General features: G+C 52.0%; 2 protein-coding genes across 3 annotated transcripts; one reads left to right on the plus strand and one right to left on the minus strand.

The window, feature by feature from the left end:
- Positions 1-150: 150 nt before the first annotated feature.
- On the plus strand, positions 151-7354 carry FKBP10 (FKBP prolyl isomerase 10). The gene is made up of 10 exons (XM_081028386.1): positions 151-473; positions 2540-2685; positions 3025-3214; positions 3318-3463; positions 3853-4042; positions 4218-4363; positions 4872-5064; positions 5451-5593; positions 5786-5949; positions 6300-7354. The coding sequence occupies exons 1-10, from the start codon at positions 229-231 to the stop codon at positions 6483-6485; spliced, it is 1749 nt and encodes a 582-aa protein (XP_080884512.1). The 5' UTR covers positions 151-228; the 3' UTR covers positions 6486-7354.
- Positions 6823-17844, minus strand: NT5C3B (5'-nucleotidase, cytosolic IIIB). 2 transcript variants are annotated; one of them, XM_081028387.1, is made up of 11 exons: positions 17779-17844; positions 17439-17537; positions 16753-16822; positions 16621-16667; positions 14386-14471; positions 13695-13784; positions 11724-11886; positions 10382-10582; positions 9367-9480; positions 8291-8425; positions 6823-7931 (listed from the first exon to the last, which is right to left on the minus strand). In XM_081028387.1, exons 1-11 carry the CDS (start codon positions 17788-17790, stop codon positions 7920-7922), a joined length of 1029 nt encoding a protein of 342 aa, XP_080884513.1. In that variant the 5' UTR covers positions 17791-17844; the 3' UTR covers positions 6823-7919. The 2 variants fall into 2 exon arrangements, with proteins under 2 accessions (XP_080884513.1, XP_080884514.1); XM_081028388.1 differs by lacking the exons at positions 6823-7931; positions 8291-8425 and having other exon boundaries at positions 8981-9480; positions 17779-17834.
- Between the last annotated feature and the right edge of the window lie 534 nt (positions 17845-18378).

The raw sequence follows: 18378 nt of genomic DNA on the forward strand, positions 1-18378 counted from the left end.
TCTGTCTCTAACACTCTCAGACTGGCCCCCTCCTCCTGTTGCACCCCCCCACTCCCTGCCCCACCAGCTCAGTCTCCCCAGCCCCCATTCCACGTGGACCAGCCAGGGCGGGGGTGGGGAAGGAGGACAGGAAGGGGGGGAGCCAGCTCAGGGAAGAGGGGGAAGGAGGTTGGCTGCGATTCTCTCTCTCTCTTGCCCTCACTGCCGGCCATCCCAGCTCCAGGCACCATGTTCCGCGCGGGGTCCCCCAGCCACACCCTCCTCCGGGCCCCGCTGCTGCCGATACTGTTGCTGCTTGTACAGGCGGTGGGGAGGGGGCAGGGCCGCGCCAGCCCGGCCGGGGGCCCCCTGGAAGACGTGGTCATCGAGAGGTACCATATCCCCAAGGCCTGTCCCAGGGAAGTACAGATGGGGGATTTTGTGCGGTATCACTACAACGGCACTTTTGAGGATGGCAAGAAGTTTGACTCGAGGTAATGGGTTGGGTGGCCCCAGACTCACCACTCCCCTAAGCCCAGGCCAGGCGCTGCTAGGTCCTGGGTTCCCTTGTTGCCCTTTAAAGCCGTGTCTACATTCTGGTACTCCACGATCCCCTAACCCCAAATACAGTACCCTGGGTGAGTGGGTGGGGGGGGGCAGCCCAGATATCCATCTCCCCAAAGATAAATCCTCCGCTCTCAATTTCAAATCTTTGCCTTTCCAAGGACCCCAATTTCTTTCACACAAGCTCCCCACATTCCCGAGTGTGATAATCAAGGTGACCTGCTCTATTTACTTACTTTATTTAAATACATGGGGAGGGGGACCTTCTGGTCCAGTGTTGGGGATAAGAGCAGGTCTCTGCTGCAAGTGAATCCCCTAGTGGTCTAAGCCTGGGACCCTCTACATTCCCACCCACCCGACTCCCTTCGGATTTCAACCCCAGGTTAGAGAACAGGGAATAAAACTTTATTTTGGAGAGCGTAGCGGTTCCCAGCAGCCGGCCTCAGCGGCAGGCATTATAAGACAGTAGGATGTATCTCAAAGTATAGGGCATAGCTCCGTGTAGGGACCCTGCCTGTCTACGTGTCACATGCTGCCGTGGGCTCCTCAAAGGGTTTTCATAACTCCCTCCCGGGTCTCCCTGCACCTCTACCTCCCTCCATCTCTACCTCCCTCCATCTTAGCTCTACCAGGCCAGGGCTGCCGCCCATCTTGCCAGCCTTGAGATTTGAGAGACTGGCTTCTGCTCTGGCAAGTCCACTTTGGTTGGTGGGGGCAGCTTGTCAGCCCTGGTTAAACCGTGGGTCCTGGTGACATATGTGAAACCCCCAAAAGTCAGTCCCTCTTAGACCCTTCCCCAAAACACACAGCTTGGCCCACGGGAAATCAGTTGCCATGGGCAGGCAGTATATTGGGTAAGAACACGAACTCCAGAGTCCAAGACCCTGGGTTCCAATCCAGGCTGTGACCATGGACAAGAAATTTTGTCACTTTAACTTTACTTTCCTTAAAATGGAGATTAAAAAGTTGGTTCAAATCGCTTAGCTTTGATTCTGGGAGGACTGGATGCCCCGATAGTATTTAACTGGTGGTTGGGCCCTCACAGAAGCACTGTGAAGGGAGCAGGTCAGTCAGAAAACCAGCCCAGTGAGCACCGTGAGGTATAGGCAGAGGCCAGGAGTAAGTACAACCCTGAGCCCTTGACCGCCAGGACTCGGGGAGAGGGTGGGAGGAGGTGAGTTCCCTGTTGGGGACTCTGGGAGCCTGGCTGCACCCGGTTCATGCAGTCTTGAGCCTGGAAAACCCACAATCCATGGCCCCTTTGGTCAAAATAAAAACCTCCCAGCCTCCTCTAACTTCTGAAAGCTTAAATGAAAACTATAACTAAGAACAAATAAAAGCCACGGCAGTTTTAGAATAGGCTCTTTCAGAATTGAGGACCAATCCCTATCCCTTCACCAGCTCTGTGTCCCCTTCCTTTCCCCCTTGCCTAATAGATGGTACAGAGGCACAAACATGGGCTTTCGAGAGCCGCAGACACATATTAGCTGTGACCTTGGGCAAGTCACTTAGCCTCACAAGTCTCAATTTTTCTCATAAGAAAAATGAAAACAATAATGCCTACTTCACAAGGGAAAGAATTAAATAAGATTGTGAATGTAAAATGCCAAGCATTTACTCAGCATATTCTAAGTACCCACTACCTGTTCCTCTTCCCCTGGGGAAGTACTTAGCACTGCTTTGCCATCAGCAGATAGCAACAGCAGACAGGCCTGTACCCACCCCCACCCCAGGGGAATAAAAGCCCTTCGACTCCTTGGGGACTTCCTTTTTGGAAAAGCCCAGCCTCTTAAGTTGGGGGTCCCAGGTGACCTCTGACCTCGCAGGGCAGTGAGGAGCCTGTGGTTCTACACCTGTGCATGGGGGAGGGTTGTGTGTGCAGGTGCGTGTGTGTAACACCTGTGCATATGTGACCATGGGCAGAGGGAAACATCTGGCTGTGTGCGCCCTCACCTGTATGTACACCTGAGTCCACAGTATCCCCTGTGCCCCCCAGCTATGACCGCAGCACGTTGGTGGCCATCGTGGTGGGCGTGGGGCGCCTTATCACTGGCATGGACCGAGGCCTGATGGGCATGTGTGTCAACGAGCGGCGCCGCCTCGTCGTGCCTCCTCACCTGGGCTACGGCAGCATTGGTGTGGGTGAGAAGGGCTGGGGCACTGGCGCGGGGAGGAAGGAGACTGTCAGGCAGAGAAAGGACCCCAGGGCAGAAAACTGAAGCTCAGAGATGGAGAGTGATTTGCCCAAGGTCAGCTGCATATGCAGCCTGAATACCGGCAGGTCTGGGACTAGAGGTTCTGTCTCCTGCCCTGGGGTGGGAGGAAGGGAAATAACAGGGCCCTGGGTTGGATATCGTGATGAGGAGGAATGGGAACTAGAGGGGGTGCAGGGGGAGTCCAAGCACAATACTCCGCCCTCCACACCACCCACCACCCTGGGAGCTACAGGGAACATGAGCTCCACCTGCCCGGCCCTCACAGCGGGGCTCATTCCCCCGGATGCCACCCTCTACTTCGACGTGGTCCTGCTGGATGTGTGGAACAAGGAAGACACCGTGCAGGTGAGCACCTTGCTGCGCCCGCCCCACTGCCCCCGAATGGTCCAGGACAGCGACTTTGTCCGCTATCACTACAACGGCACCCTGCTGGACGGTACCACCTTCGACACCAGGTAAGGGCTGGAGGGAGCCCTGGGGACTGTGGCCTGGGGGCAGTCCAGGGCCCATCCTGCTCTCCCACCTCCAGCAGCCTCATCTCTACCTCATTCTCTGCAGCTACAGTAGGGGCGGCACTTATGACACCTACGTGGGCTCTGGCTGGCTGATCAAGGGCATGGACCAGGGGCTGCTGGGCATGTGTCCTGGAGAGAGAAGGAAGATCATCATCCCTCCATTCCTGGCCTATGGCGAGAAAGGCTATGGTGAGGGCAGGCAGGCACACAGGGGGATTCTCCAGAAGTGGGCTGCCACATACTGTTATTCAGGTTGTGTACTGCACGAGGGCACCCAGCCAAGGAGGAAAGTAGGGATGAAATCCAGCCCTTGCTGATCACCTCACTAAGAGTGCTTTATTCTGATTCCCACAAAGGTTCAGCATGGGGTGCTGGTGGTTGGGGCCGGGTAGGAGGGAGGTGGAACCCAGCTCAGGGCTCACTGGAGGAGCAAGAAACAGGACTGCTGAGGGCGAGGGAAGAGCCATGGAGAGCAGGGTTAGCACCTTTTTGCAGGGCGCTCACATAGGCTTCCCTGAGGCGAGAAGGAGCCCTGGTTTGCTATCCACCTGTATGGTACAAGCCTGTCCCTTCCCCAGGGACTGTGATCCCCCCGCAGGCCTCCCTGGTCTTCCAGGTCCTACTGATTGACATCCACAACCCGAAGGACACCGTCCAGCTGGAGACGCTGGAGCTACCAGCCGGCTGTGTCCGCAGAGCCATGGCTGGGGACTTCATGCGTTACCACTACAATGGCTCCCTGATGGATGGCACCCTCTTCGATTCCAGGTCAGCGGGGTCCTGAGGAGGAAGGGTGGGGCGGGGGGAAGGCAAGAAGCCGAGACAGGAAGGAAAGTACCAGATACTGGGGTCACCCAGGCAGCGGCTGTGGGTGGCTCTGAGCTGCCTGCAAGGCCAGGGGCCCATCTGACTCCCTTGCTGGCCCTCCCACCTTGTATTGCAGCTACTCCCGCAACCACACGTACAATACCTACGTGGGGCAGGGTTACATCATCCCCGGGATGGACCAGGGGCTGCAGGGCTCCTGCATGGGGGAGCGCCGGAGGATCACCATCCCCCCGCACCTGGCCTATGGGGAGAACGGGACTGGTAGGCCTGTTGTACCTCAGCTCCTCTCCTCAACTGCTCACTGGCCTTCCCCTACTCTGCCCTTCCCATCACAAAAAAGTCACCCACCCATTTCCTGCCACACAGACTCCATCCTTTTCTCCAGGGCAGTCCCCCCACTTCTCCCCTTCCATCTTGGAGAAGGACTCCTGAGTTTGGGGAGGGGGATGGTTATGGAAGAACAGAAACAGCATAGCCCTAGGAAGCAGAGACCTGGATTTGAGACCCAGCTTTGCTGGAAGCCTCAGTGTCCTCACCTATAAAATGGGACTATTCACACTGATCAGCAGGGTAAGTTGCTGGGAGGTTATAAGACTGTATGTAAAGGGCTTTCTAACTGGCAGGTCCCTCCCTCCCCAAAAGAATTGATTATGTGGACAAACATCCCACCCCATCCCATCCTCGTCTGAAACCCCAGGGCAGTTTCATGGAAACCTTGAACAGCCCCTACTAGACTCCAAGCTGACCTGCTCCACCATTCTGCTCTCAGGAGACAAGATCCCCGGCTCGGCTGTATTGATCTTCGATGTCCATGTCATCGACTTCCACAACCCTGCGGACCCCGTGGAAATCAAGACACTGGCCTGGCCTCCCGAGACCTGCAACGAGACCGCCAAATCTGGGGACTTTGTTCGCTACCACTACAACTGCTCTCTGCTAGATGGCACCAAGCTCTTCTCCTCGTACGTCTGGGGCAGGGCCAGGACCAGGGCTGGGCAGGGGGGTGGGCCCAGGCAGGGGGAGTCCTCCTCATAGCACCCCCCTTTACTCCATCTATGGGGAGCAGAAAGGGCAGAAAGGGGAAGGGAAGGGGAAGCTAGCAGTGGGGAGCTGCAATTTCACTTTATGGGGGGGAACTGAAACAGGGAGAGGTGAGTCCTCAAAGACATACTTCAGGGGCATTGGCAAAATGAGATGGGTACCCCATCTCTGAACCGTAGAGCCCTGCACTGTGCTGCGTGGGGCCAGCGCCAGGAAGACTGACTTGGGAACCGGAGTTGGAGGGACAATGGGATGTGAACTGGCAGGAACAAGGAAGGGCACTGACCTGGAATCTGCTTTTCCCCAGGCATGACTATGGGGTCCCCCAGGAGGCAACTCTGGGGGCCAACAAGGTGATCGAAGGCCTGGACAAGGGCCTGCAGGGCATGTGTGTGGGAGAGAGGCGGCAGCTCGTGGTCCCCCCGCACCTGGCACATGGGGAGAGTGGAGGTGAGGGGCAGAGACTGGTCTGATCTCCGTTTGCCGCTTCCAGATGGTTCTGTAAACATCCAGTGCCCCATTCTCCAGTCCCAAAGAGGGGAAACAGGCTTGCAGGCTGGGGAGCACCCTGGGCAGGCTGCAAAGCCAGGCCCAGATCCTGGCCTGGTCGGAACTCTTTCCTTCTCTTCTCCCTCCCTCCAGCCCGGGGGGTCCCTGGCAGTGCTGTACTGATGTTTGAGGTGGAGCTGGTATCGCGGGAGGAGGGGGTGCCTGAAGGCTACCTGTTTGTGTGGCACGAGGACCCTCCTGCCAACCTTTTTGAAGACATGGACCTCAACAAGGATGGCGAGGTCCCCCCAGAGGAGGTGGGTGAGGAGTTCAATCCTTCAAACAACCATCCCCGTACTCACCCCAGCAGAAGCCACCTTGCATGGTGGCATCTAGCAAGAACGTGGTCCCTGTCCATCCTGTCTGCTCCCACGTTCCTGCCCCCCTGCTGGTCACTTTGCCTTAGGTCCCTTGTCCCTGCCTTCTCTCCTGGCACACAGGCAGCCCTTCCCCCATACCGCTGCCCTGGCCCTGCTTAGGACCCCAGCAACGGCTCCTCTCAGTTCTCACTGGCTGGCTTCCCCCCGGGGGTCCTGGCCAAGGCCACCCACAGCTGCTCAAGCAAGACCCTCATGCCCACCCTCCCCTGTGCTCTCCTCACCCCCAGTTCTCCACCTTCATCAAGTCTCAAGTTAGTGAGGGCAAAGGACGCCTCATGCCGGGGCAGGACCCGGAGAAAACCATAGGGGACATGTTCCAGAACCAGGATCGCAACCAGGATGGCAAGATCACCGTTGAAGAGCTCAAGCTTAAGTCGGACGAGGATCAGGAGCGGGTCCACGAGGAGCTCTGAGGGCCTGGGCCCAAACGCAAAGGCCCACTTCTGGGGGGGGCAGTGGGCAGTGGGGCTGACTCCTAACAGTCACTGTCCCCTCTGCTGCGATGAGGTCTGAGAACATCTGAGAAGTGGTCAGAGGAGACAGCTCTGGTCTTCCCACCAGCCCAAGAGTAATATCCACAGCACAGACCTCTACTTGGTTTCTGTCTTCCAACCCCACACCACTTCCTTACAAATTCTGCCAAACTTCCTTACAAGAGTTACAAAGTCAATCTGGGGATTGGTGGAGTCTGGGGTTGGATGGGAGCATTGCTGGCCCCTCACCCGCACCTCCGTGTCACCAGACACTGAGAAAGGCCAAGCTCATCATTTCTTTATTTCCCCAAACTTTCCCTCTATTTGTACTTTACCTCCCCATCCCTTTTCCACTACCTCCAGCCCCCATTCCTGTCATGGCAGCTCCCCCGGAGCATGAACCAGGGCTGGCAGGGTCCCCCCAGCCACCCGCTCTCAGCTCTGGCTGGCACCAAGGGAAGGGGGCTGCTCTAGGAGGGCAGCCCTATGTCACCTATTTGGTCCCACCCCCATCTCTCCCCTGGGGTGCTACAGGTCAGGGCTGGGCTGTCACCTTTCATCCCTAAAGAGGGCCGCCTTCTCTACGGGACTGAGGAAGAGGAAGAAAATGAAAGGATGGGGGGTAAAGAAACCTACTTCGATGGATCTTAAAGCTAGGAAATAAATGAAATCCTCGGTTCGGGGCTGAGATGAACGTGGAAGGGCTTATTGGGGACTGAAGGCTGAGAGATGGGTGGAGCTCTACACACTCAAAAGACAAAACTGGTGTCAGATCTTTTTCCTTTGTGCCAAATAAAAGACTAAACCAGAGGCCTCAGGAAGTGGTCTTTCATTGCGGGGAGGCCCTTCCACCCAAAGATTGGGAAGCAAGGGGAACAAAGCAGGCTTTTCCTGCCCCATCGCACTGTGTCCCTAGCTCTCGTTCTTCCTCTGGAGGTTCCTGCCTCCCGGAGGCCTGACCCAGGGGCCCTAACTGGAGAGGGAGCCCGTCTGCTGGAGGATGGGGAGTGGGTGACCACAGGAGAGGAGTGGGTGACCACAGGAGAGGTGTGGGCGATGATTCTTGTCTCCTAACTGTCCCAAGAGAGGGAAAGACAAGGCCCCTGACCTCAAACACAACACACAAATCTCAGGGATTAAACCGCACAGGTCAAATTCCACTCTTTCACATAGATTGTTTCCAAAACATTCCCACCTCTCCCTGCTCCTGGCTGTGGGCCCATTACCACCTTCCAGATCCATTCTGTCAGAGGAAAGGTAATTGAGTTCAAGCCTCTGGTGTCTTGGGAGAAGACTCGCTTCAGACAGCAGTCAGGCCATCTGCCTTCATCTGCCCTGCCAGTATGATGGAGATGACCCAAACCATCAGATGGGTTAGAGGAGGTGCTTGGGAGAGAAAATGATGGAACTGGTCACTGAACTGCCCCCACAAGCACTGATTTCTTGCCCAGGATCTCCTGAGACGTGACCTCTGCCCACGACCAGTGACTGATACTCCCTGGTCCCAAGGCATTCTGAAGTTACCTCATGGTCTGACAGTGGCTACAAATCCAGCCTCAGATGGTAACCGTCCGTCCCCCAGACCTAACAGGACAGCCCTGAACAGAAGCCCGTGTGCAGGCATCATGAAACAGGAGACAAGGCCCGGCGTTGGTCAGAAACACTCCAACCCTGGCTCTAGCTTCTAGCTATGGACTTCAGGCAAGTTACGGGTCCTTTCTGAGCCACCTGTACACTAGACCTACCTGCAAGGTTACTGTGAGGATTAAATGGCACACCATCCATCTAGGTGCACAGAGCGGCAAGGGACTGAATTTCCCTGAGGGAGGACAGGCTAGAACGCCAGGTGAACGGGTCTCCATTTGCTCCTCCAAAGGTCCCTGTAAGAATTCAAGTAGTTCCTGACCACCCAAATCAACAGGGAGGGGGGAGAAAGGAAAGAAACAGTAAAGACAGCCCAATGCAAGACAATCGAGCATAAACCACTTCTATTTTACTTTGCCAGAGTGCCTTCTCCCTTCAGGTCCCTGGTCTCAACCCGCCTTATATCGTCCATTTTAGTGGCCCTGGACCCACAAGAGGAGGAACAGGAGCCAAGGGCACCAGGGAAAATCCACACCCAAATGAATCCCTTTGGGAACCCCTAAAGAAGAGGCTCTGCAGACAGGGTTGACCAGACCCAACTGAATGTCAAGTTTAAGGGCTGCATCTGAATAAAGCCAAACCATTCCAGGTCAGAAACACGTTTCCAACCCCACCTGCCCACCCAGATTCCGCACATACAGAATTAGGCTGTGCTCAGGGGGTCTTATGGGCTAATTGGGTGGTTTTCAAACTGTGTTCCATGGAGTCCTAGAGGGTCCTTGGAGGTTCCTGCACTTCCAGGACCAAGGGGTACAGGCTCTGCTCCCCGCCCCCCCAAATCAGAACAACTCTGGTTTTTCCTTTTTATTTTGATGTCTTACACATTCGATTTGTTTGAAGAACAGCTTCCTGTGTTTAAAAATTTTGAAAAAAGGAATCCTGGACCAAATGATTTCTGGAATGCAAACACCCTACAGGTCCACAGTTCACTTGGAATGGCTTTTGCTGCCTCCCACCTGGCAGGGCTCCCTCAGGCTTTGGAGAACACACACAGAAGGCGCCAGGGAAAGGAGTAGGGAGGGGCGAGGCCCCCGCGGCTTCTGGATGCACTGGGCTTTCCTCTGCACACACCAGGAGCAGGCTCCCGACACTGCGGCCTCCCAGCGAGGCGCCCTCTTCGTCACGGCCTGCAGGGACTGGCCCCACGCCTGCACACTCAGGAGCCGTGGATCCCTACCCCGTCTCCCCGGTGCAGGATGTCCTGCAGCAGCCCGTTGACCACGTCCAGAGTCTCGTCCTTCTCCAGCACAATGTCATAGGCGTCCATGTAGCTCTCACGCTGCTCCTCCACCTGCCCGGGGGAAGGGAGGCTGAGAGTCCCCAAAATGCCCTGCTCTCTGCCCACTGCCTCTGACTCTCAAGCACCTGGAGCTGGGGAAGCCACAGCTCCCCAAGAGAAGTTCAAAGTCACAGGGACTTGCCCTTTGGAGACGCAGATGGCAGTGGGCACTGGCTGCCACAATTAAACGTGGGGTCAATGTCAAAAGGACAGTGACAAGGATTAAAATGTAAAAACCAGACGTTACCTCTAATCTATCTGACTGATTTTCATAAGGCTCAGGTATTCTCGGGAACCTCAGCACATGCTAGCTGAGTGAGGACCGGGGCCTTCCAGCTTGAGATCACACTATGGCCTCTGTATGACCACACTGTTTTCACTCGTCAGCCCCTGGTCTGTTCTTGTATTTTTCTTCTATACATTATAAACCCACATCCTGAACACTGACATCTCCCGTCTCAATCATGCCTCACAGCGGTGATTTAGGAGGACTGGTAATCAGCCCCACTACTTCCTAAACTATGTCACCTCGAGCAAGTTACTTAACCTCCTTGCCTGTTTCCTCATCTGTAAAATGGTATAACTGTCACTACCTCAAAAGGCTGTTATAAGGATTAAGTGGATTAATGTCCCTGGCATATCGTGAGCACTCAGCAAGTGTAGGCTCTAATGAAATGCCTGGCCTCTCTGGATTCGTGCCATGTGGTGAGCACACAGCGTTAATCGCTGGCTATCTCTTGCTTTCCTAGAAGAATATGGACTATCCTCCTGGGGAATATGGCTTGTGTCTTACTTCTGTACCTCTAATACTTAATGCAATGGCTAGCACACAGAAGGTGTTCGATAAGCATGTGTTAACAGGAACTGAAAGAGAAGCAAGCAACCAAGGAGGAAGTCCTGGTCCCCTCCCTACCTTGTCATTTAGGAAGCCAATCTTGAGAATGTTCTCCACACCTGGAACCCCATCAGCCATTGTGAGATCCCCCATGGTGTCTCCCAACAGGAGGATATTGGTTTTGCCCTGAAGTTGCTGGAAGTAACCGGAGTTCTTGCATATGGAGCTGTTCTTGTTGTATGTGTGTATGAGCTGGCCCTGGAATCCCTGTAGGAAACCCTAAAGAACCAAGACAAGAGACAGACAGAAGGGCTACAGGGACCTGTCTGGCGCCAGTTTTCCATTGTCTCTTGCACAAAGGAAAGAAAATCATGAAAGCTATAGATAACGCCTAAATCTCACTGTAGTCTAAACTAGGGGTCGACAAAGTAGGGCCCGTGGGCCAGGCTTGGACTATTTTTATAAATTCAGTTTGACTGGAACATAGCCATGCGCCTTGTTTATATCTTCTCTATGGCTGCTTTTCTGCACAGGAGAGTGTCGTAGTCGCGACAGAGGTTGTATAGCCCACAAAGCTTAAGATATTTACTACCTGGCTTTTTACAAAGTTTGTAACCCCTGGTGTAAACTAACAGGGACCATTAAACATCACATGAAGCTTGTGACACAAGCACTGTTTAGGCCACACGGGTGCCCAAGCCACAGGCGCGGGTCACGTCCTAACCGTAGTTCAAAAGGATGGACATTCCAGCCATTGGTTTTAAGAAGTTAGAACATGGGGCCGGCCCGGTGGCTCAAGCGGTTAGAGCTCCGTGCTCCTAACTCCGAAGGCTGCTGGTTCGATTCCCACATGGGCCAGTGGGCTCTCAACCACAAGGTTGCCGGTTCAACTCCCACAAGGGATGGTGGGCAGCGCCCCCTGCAACTAGCAACGGCAACTGGACCTGGAGCTGAGCTGCGCCCTCCACAACTAAGATTGAAAGGACAACAATTTGACTTGGAAAAAAGTCCTGGAAGTACACACTGTTCCCCAATAAAGTCCTGTTCCCCTTCCCCAATAAAAATCTTAAAAAAAAAAAAAAAAAAAAAGTTAGAACATGGCTAAGTCAGAGCAGCCCACTTCTGGCTCTAGGAAAATAAGTCAAAGCCCAAGCCCTTGAGCACCTAGGATGGCACATGACCCATGCCAGTGACATGGGGCCTGGGTGACCCCCAGGGGTGAGAGCTAACCGTTGGCCAAACCCCAAAGAGTGAGTCTTTTAGAAGTAACTGTCTTTAGCAGGCATAAGTAAATAAATACTGCCCGAGGACAAAGAAGCCAGCATGCCTTCTCCTTCCCCTCCCCAGGTTTAGGGTGAAGTGCCCTGGTTGGTGGTCCCCACTCCTTGCCCATTCCCAGCCCAAACAAGATCTGGCTCACATCTTTGTCAAAATCCATGTAGTTAGACACAATGTGGATATTGGGGTGGAATACTTTCTTCTGTCGGATAATTTCTTCCAGGATATCACCAATGCCCGCAGAAAAGATGAGAAGGGGAATGCTGTTTTGGTAGAGGGTGTCGAAGAATGTCTTGTATCCCTCCCTGAAAAGAGATGAATGGATTCTCAAAGGGCACTGCCTCTGCTTCTTTTCTTTACTTTCTATTTGGCTTATATTATTACATTTTTAAATTTAAAAACAAAACAAAAACATTTTAAATTGAGGTATGAAATATATCTAGTGAATGGCTCAGGTGTCCTACTCTTAAGTGTTCAACTCAATTACTGTTTACGTATGTATACACCCATGTAATTCCCAACCAGACCAAGGTTCCCTCATGCCTCTTCCCAGTCCATGCCACCCCCCTACTTTGACTTTATATCACCACTGATTAGTTTTGCCTATCCTTGAACTTCATATGAATGGGCTCATACTTCTTTTTATTGTTTCCATACTACAGTTGATCCTTGAATAACATGGGGGTAAGGGGTGCTGAGCCTGAGCAGTCAAAAATCCACATATAACGTTTGACTCCCCGAAAACTTAACTACAGTTGTCCCTCAGTACCCAAAGGGGAGCTGGTTCCAAGAGTCCCATGGTACCAAAATCCAAGGATGCTCAAGTCCCTTATATAAAATGGCATGGAACGATGCATACAGTTGGTCCCCTGCATCTGAGGACTCCTAACACCAGACTGAAAATACTATTTACGATGTGCGGTTGGTTGAATCCACAGATGTGAAAGCCAGAGGGCCAACAGGATATTTACTGAAAACAATCCACGTATAAGTGAACCAGCACATTCAAACCCATGTTGTGTGAGGGTCAACGGCAGAACACGCCAGGCAGCTATCCTGGGACAGACTGACTGAGGAACACCGCAACCCACCGAGCTCTTACTGAGTCTGCACACGTCTTTACTCTCGTGGCTTTTCATGAGCTAGCCTCTCTCCCCAGTTAGGACACACAATCCTAAGGACAGACACCCATGCCGACTCCTTCCTCTACGTGCTCCTATCCCTCCTCCAGTAAAGAACGCTCCAGATCGGCCCGGTGGCTCAGGCGGTTAGATCTCCACGCTCTTAACTCCGAAGGCTGCCAGTTCGATTCCCACATGGACCAGTGGGCTCTCAACCACAAGGCTGCCGGTTCAACTCCTCAAGTCCCGCAAGGGATTGTGGGCTCCGCCCCCTGCAACTAAGATTGAACACGGCACCTTGAGCTGAGCTGCCTCCCGGATGGCTCAGTTGGCTGGAGCGCGTCCTCTCAACCACAAGGTTGTCAGTTCAATTTCTCGAGTCCTGCAAGGGACGGTGGGCTGCGCCCCCTAAAACTAGCAAGGGCAACTGGACCTGGAGCTGAGCTGCGCCCTCCACAACTAAGACTGAAAGGACAACAACTTGACTTGGAAAAAAGTCCTGGAAGTACACACTGTTCCCCAATAAAGTCCTGTTCCCCTTCCCTAATAAAATCTAAAAAAAAAAAAAAAAAAAAAAAAGCACGCTCCGGCAGAGAGACCTGCACTGTGAAGGCTGCTGATGATCAAGGGTCTCTCCCATGTCTGGATAAAGAATACCAGTTACCATGGAGACCCCAAAAGTCATTTTACAAAGCATGTATAAACAATTGGGAAAAAAATCAACTAGATGCTGTTGATTCTTGGCGATGAAGCCCTGGGCACATTCCCACTACGTCCACTACCAGCAGACTGTTTCCTAGGAAGCACCCAAGGGTATAATAGAAACCCCTTCAGCTGTATCCAGAGAGGAAAAGCAAGACCTTCCCCACTTCAGGTGCTCATGGTGCCATGTCTCTTCTGATTCTCCTAGCAACGAACTCCTCTCTACTTCTTCCCACCTTCTTTTTTGTGAGCAAACCAGTTTCGAATGTTTTCCAGAGCAAGCAACTTACCTAAGCATTGCATTGGACTCTCTAACCACCTCGGCTATCTGAAACTTCTGAATTTTCTGCTGACACAGGAGATCGTGTGCTTTGGTCCACCTAGAAACAGACACCCCACAAAGCCCCACATTCAAATCACTAAGTAAGTAAAGTGATCTTTCCCTTTTTAGGGCCAAGGCCCCTCTGGAAGTATTGACAATGGAGGCCTCATCCTTTTCCACAAAGCCATTTTCTGGAGGACTCTGGCTGTCCTTAACCAAAAAAAAAAAAAAAAAAAAAAAAAAAAAAAAAAGGTGAGAAAGCAACACAGCAGAGAGACAAGAGTTGGTTGGGTGTGTTAACTGCTGAAGCCAAAGCTGTTCTGAATCCCTTCCTTTGTGACCCCTCTCTCTGTAGAACAGGGGCTCTGTCCAGTGATATTGGTTTCTATAGGAGGGTTATCTCCCCAAAGCACTCATTTTCCCAAACCAAGGGGCTTCTAACTCATTCCAGGGATTCTCGGTGGTCCCCCACACTAGCAGCAGCTACAAGGAGTCCCGGGTGTGTCTAGACACTTTGTCCTAATAGCTGGGCCTATAGCATTCAGTTAAGCTTCCAGTAAGGGAAGGAAGCCTGTCATCTTATCAAAGGGAAGAAATACGCCCCTTCCTAGGCCAGTCCATCACAAGGACCAGGAGATTTCACCACCACTGTCACTTACCATTCCACCATATCAGGTAACTTCTCTTCAATGGTCCGCCGTGGGTCAATCTCAATTGGGTAATAGTGTTTATGGAGCGCTTTCAGCTGGAGTATCCAAATGAAGAGAAAAGCCATTAGTCCATCAAGTTTTCCCCAGCAAAGTCCTACAGTTTAGCATGAGACAAAAAAAAAATCACTGAGAAGATTCAACTTCATGTAAGGGAGTGACTGGATCCACAGAGCTGGTCATCCCTTTGCACTCACCCAGGAGTGAGGTCCAAGAATCACAACATAAAAGAGCTTTTGCTATCAGATAAGAGGGTTACTAGGATTTTGTTATTTACTAGCTCAGTCATCAGGGCTTAACCAGTAAGAACTGATTCAATGCTGTGTATCCCCAAATGTGGTACACTTTCTTGGGTGGTAAACAAGCTAACTTTAGGAGGTACATGGATAAATACTTGTTTTAGTAGTTCATTTGTTTTAGTGGATTCATTTGAATGTATATTAAAAAAAACTAGCATATCAAACTCATGCTTTCACAAAGATTGTTCCTTTTTTTATAAGTTAATTACATTCAGGTTTTTAAAAGCAGGTCAATTTAAAGAAAACTATTTAGTACAAGTCATACACAGATATGGCAAACAAAAACCAAAATCATGAAAGTGTAACGAAAAAACTGTTTGGGACACAGCATATTAGTGGATGTTTCCATCACACTGACAACATCGGGTGAATTACTTCACGAGCATCTACAGGTGCTGCCTCTGGCTAAGGTTTCCTTCCACATGCCAGAACCTTCCACCCTCTTGGGGGTAGGGATTATGTGTCACACAGGGCCAGTCAGTAACAGCGCCCAATAATAATGGCAATTGACTGGATAAAGGATTTTAATTTTAATATATGCATGGTCTTGGAATATTACAAGATCAAATGGAGTCCCTGACCATCGGTCCAAAAGAGAGTTAAGAGCAAAAATTACACACTGACAAAGGCAGAAAGCTCCTGAAATGTATTAGGGTACAAAAGTAATTGTGGTTTTTGCAATTTTTAACTTTTTAAACCACAATTACTTTTGCACCAACCTATTAAGGTTCTCAATGTGTGTGGTTTTTTGGGTGTAAGAACATTTTTCTGAAAGTATAATAGAAGTCCACAGAAGAATATAATTTTTCTTTTTTAAAAAAGGTTTTATACATAAACTTTGGTTTATTCATTTCTTCAGGAGCCCATCAACCCCCAAAACCTTGGTTTTCTCTAGCTTCTTTATCGTAGAGAGGGCAATCAAACCTATTGTCTTATTTGTGGATGCAGCTTCCTGGAAATTGGTAAGATCAGGGATGTGAGGAACCCAAAAAAGTGACTTGCTAAAGGCAATCAGTGGTGGAGCCAGAACCCACCTTAAGCTATTATACAAGTGGCATCCCCAGAGAGACAGGTTTTAGAAATATAAGAGCTATCTACAATCCACTGTCCATATTAATACTGAGTAATCATGACAGAGTGTTGGAAGAGCTGACCAATGAGACAGATCAGCAGACCACTTAGTATGCAATTTAGTGAATTTCATAACGAAGTGGAATTAAATGATGTAGTTATTCAGCAGAAAGAGCTCAGCAACCTTCAGAGAAACGTGCAACTAGCGTGGCTCTGCTCTAGGAAAGAGGACACTGACGGGAAGTCCGTGGAGCAAAGTAAAATGAACTCCAAGGCTACAGGAATCACTTTACAATATTTGTATGCATTTTATGGAAATGGGAGTTACTGTATTTTGACATTAATTCAGAAGTCTTGAGACCTGTTGCTTTCAGGAAAATTATATTATCAAGGAAAGTGCATAATGCAATGGAAAGAGTTTGGGACAAAATACAGCCAAACTCTACATCTTGGCTGTATGACCTTGAGTTAGTTGCTCAATCTCTCCAAACCTGTTTTCTCATCTGTTAAATGGAGACAATAATGGTTCTGTCCACCTCTCGGAGTTGGGGGAGGGTTAAACGACAAACACTGAAGTCTCTTGTAGACTCTATGGCAGTGAGCATAACATCCATACTCTAAACATCAATCATCATATGTCTTAGCCAATAAGGAAAAGCTGTCCCAGTGTATTAAGATTTGGTCCACCTGAGCAAAAAAACAATAAAAAAAAAATGAATCTTCTAATGTCTCTATCCTGGAATCTTTGGTCCTAAGCAAGAACCATTTGAAGTGATATATGATAGCTATTTCTGCGCAAAGAAAGGGAGTAACTCACCTCTGGCTGGCACTCCTCACTGATGACCTTGCTGCTATCCAGAATATCTGCAAAAACACAAAGCTCCTTTCATTTGACCCTTAGAAGCAACATCTTGTCAAGTCCAACAAAGCAAACTAGTATGTGACTTACTGTGAGAAGAAGGGCACTGCTTTCCATTATATGCAAACCTGCTCAAGGTCCTGTCAAAATCGGAAATGACCTACAATGCAAAAGAGAGATGATGCCTAGACAGGCTCCTTTGGGTTTGGCCTGTGTCTGGCTGGGGAGATAATCATTAAAGTGAAAGAGCTCAGTGCCCAGTCTGTGGGCAAAGCCCTGGGGGAGTTGGGGAGGGATAGAGAGGGAAGGAAGAACTGATCCTAGTTAGTACAGTGCAAACCCTGAGGAGGCCCAGCGTCATGAGGGGTTGGGGGCGGGAACTCAAGACTCAGAGCCCCTCTGTATTTTTCACTACACCCATCTCAATGCCCTGGGTGCTTCCTAGGGTGCCTCCACCTTTATGGCCCATCTCCACATCTGCAACTTCTTGGAGAGCCCGCTGACCCGGGTTAGTTTGGAGAATAAGGCCCCGGGGCCTGGTGTGGGTGCTTTCTGTCTAATTAGAGGAAGCAGAATGACCAGACTGGGAATTCGACGTTTTAGGGCAGGTGGGCGTCCAAGGCAAAACAGGCGAACCAACCTGCTTGCCCTCAGACCCCTGGCCATTTCTAGCCGCCGAGGCCTTGCAGGTGTCCGCAGCACCGCGGGAAGGCACGCGGGCAGGACGTCTCCCCAGCCGCCCCCGACTCGCGGGCCCGCCCTCGCCCCGGCGGTACCTGTAAGCGGTCTCTCCCGCCCCTGCGTAGGGCGCCTACGAGCTCCAGCACCCGTCCGGACTGCCGCATCCGGACTGTGGCCTTCGTCAGGATGCTCACCTGTCCCAAAACCCGAGAGAACGGCTGACTCTGGCACCGCGCTGGGCCCAAGGGGAGCCCGGGGCTCGCTCGGCCAACGCTGAGAGGCCGGGCCGGGGCGCAGGGGGCGGAGCGGGGGCTCCGGCCCGGCCAGGAGAACCTACTGGCCAGGGTGGCGCAGCGGGGCCGAGATGACCCACTGGGGGTCTCGGCGCACCCGAGGGATCCGGGACCGCGCTACTCATAGTTCCATATGCCTCACCTCATCCGCCATGGTGCTCGCAGCCTGGTGGGCGGCGCGGGGACAAGGACCGCCCCCTCGCGGCAGCACTGCGCACGCGTCGTCCCCTCCTGAGGCAAAAGGGACAGAGGGGGGTTGGCGGGGGGGCTGCGGGTCCCCGCCCCAGGATGGGCTGGGAGAGGCTGGTGGTTCGGGAACCCTGCACGGCGCGCTAGGGGAAGACCGTGGTTGAGGGCTCTGTGTTGAGGAGGGTGAGGGTCCCAAGAAGTTGGGGTTACTGGGTACCACTCTTTCTAGAGCAAAAATCCTAGCAAGTGTGGTCGTTTCCAGGCTTACAGTTTGCTTGACAGAAAAAGCCGCAGGATGGGAGGGGATGTGACCGAGGCATGAAGTGAGTTCCGTTAAACATCCAGGCGGTGCTTCCTTAACTGGGACCTCTCCTCATCATTAGAAAATGAGTACCTACCTCATGTTCCGAGGGCAGGAAGGCCCTGGACAACAGGGCCAGAATGAAATTCTAATTACAGGTTCACTTCTCCCTTCTGCCTCCTCTGACTTGGTTTCCTTCAACTCCCTGTCTGAGGAGTCAAGTGTGGAGCAGTGGAAGACGGTAAATGGATG

This window comes from Rhinolophus hipposideros (genome assembly GCF_964194185.1).
Source record: "Rhinolophus hipposideros genome assembly, chromosome: 20".
In the NCBI taxonomy this organism is placed as follows: domain Eukaryota; kingdom Metazoa; phylum Chordata; class Mammalia; order Chiroptera; family Rhinolophidae; genus Rhinolophus; species Rhinolophus hipposideros.

What these genes read in the sequence shown, in the direction of transcription:
- FKBP10 (XM_081028386.1), top strand. Translation starts at nt 229, where the DNA reads ATGTTCCGCGCGGGGTCCCCCAGCCACACCCTCCTCCGGGCCCCGCTG. An exon ending in CTATGGCGAGAAAGGCTATG is followed by an intron (nt 3,464 to 3,852) that starts GTGAGGGCAGGC and finishes TCCCTTCCCCAG; the next exon opens with GGACTGTGATCCCCCCGCAG. An exon ending in GGCACCAAGCTCTTCTCCTC is followed by an intron (nt 5,065 to 5,450) that starts GTACGTCTGGGG and finishes GCTTTTCCCCAG; the next exon opens with GCATGACTATGGGGTCCCCC.
- NT5C3B (XM_081028387.1), bottom strand. An exon ending in GCAGTGCCCTTCTTCTCACA is followed by an intron (nt 16,668 to 16,752) that starts GTAAGTCACATA and finishes GTGTTTTTGCAG; the next exon opens with ATATTCTGGATAGCAGCAAG. An exon ending in TTGGCTTCCTAAATGACAAG is followed by an intron (nt 9,481 to 10,381) that starts GTAGGGAGGGGA and finishes TCCCCCGGGCAG; the next exon opens with GTGGAGGAGCAGCGTGAGAG.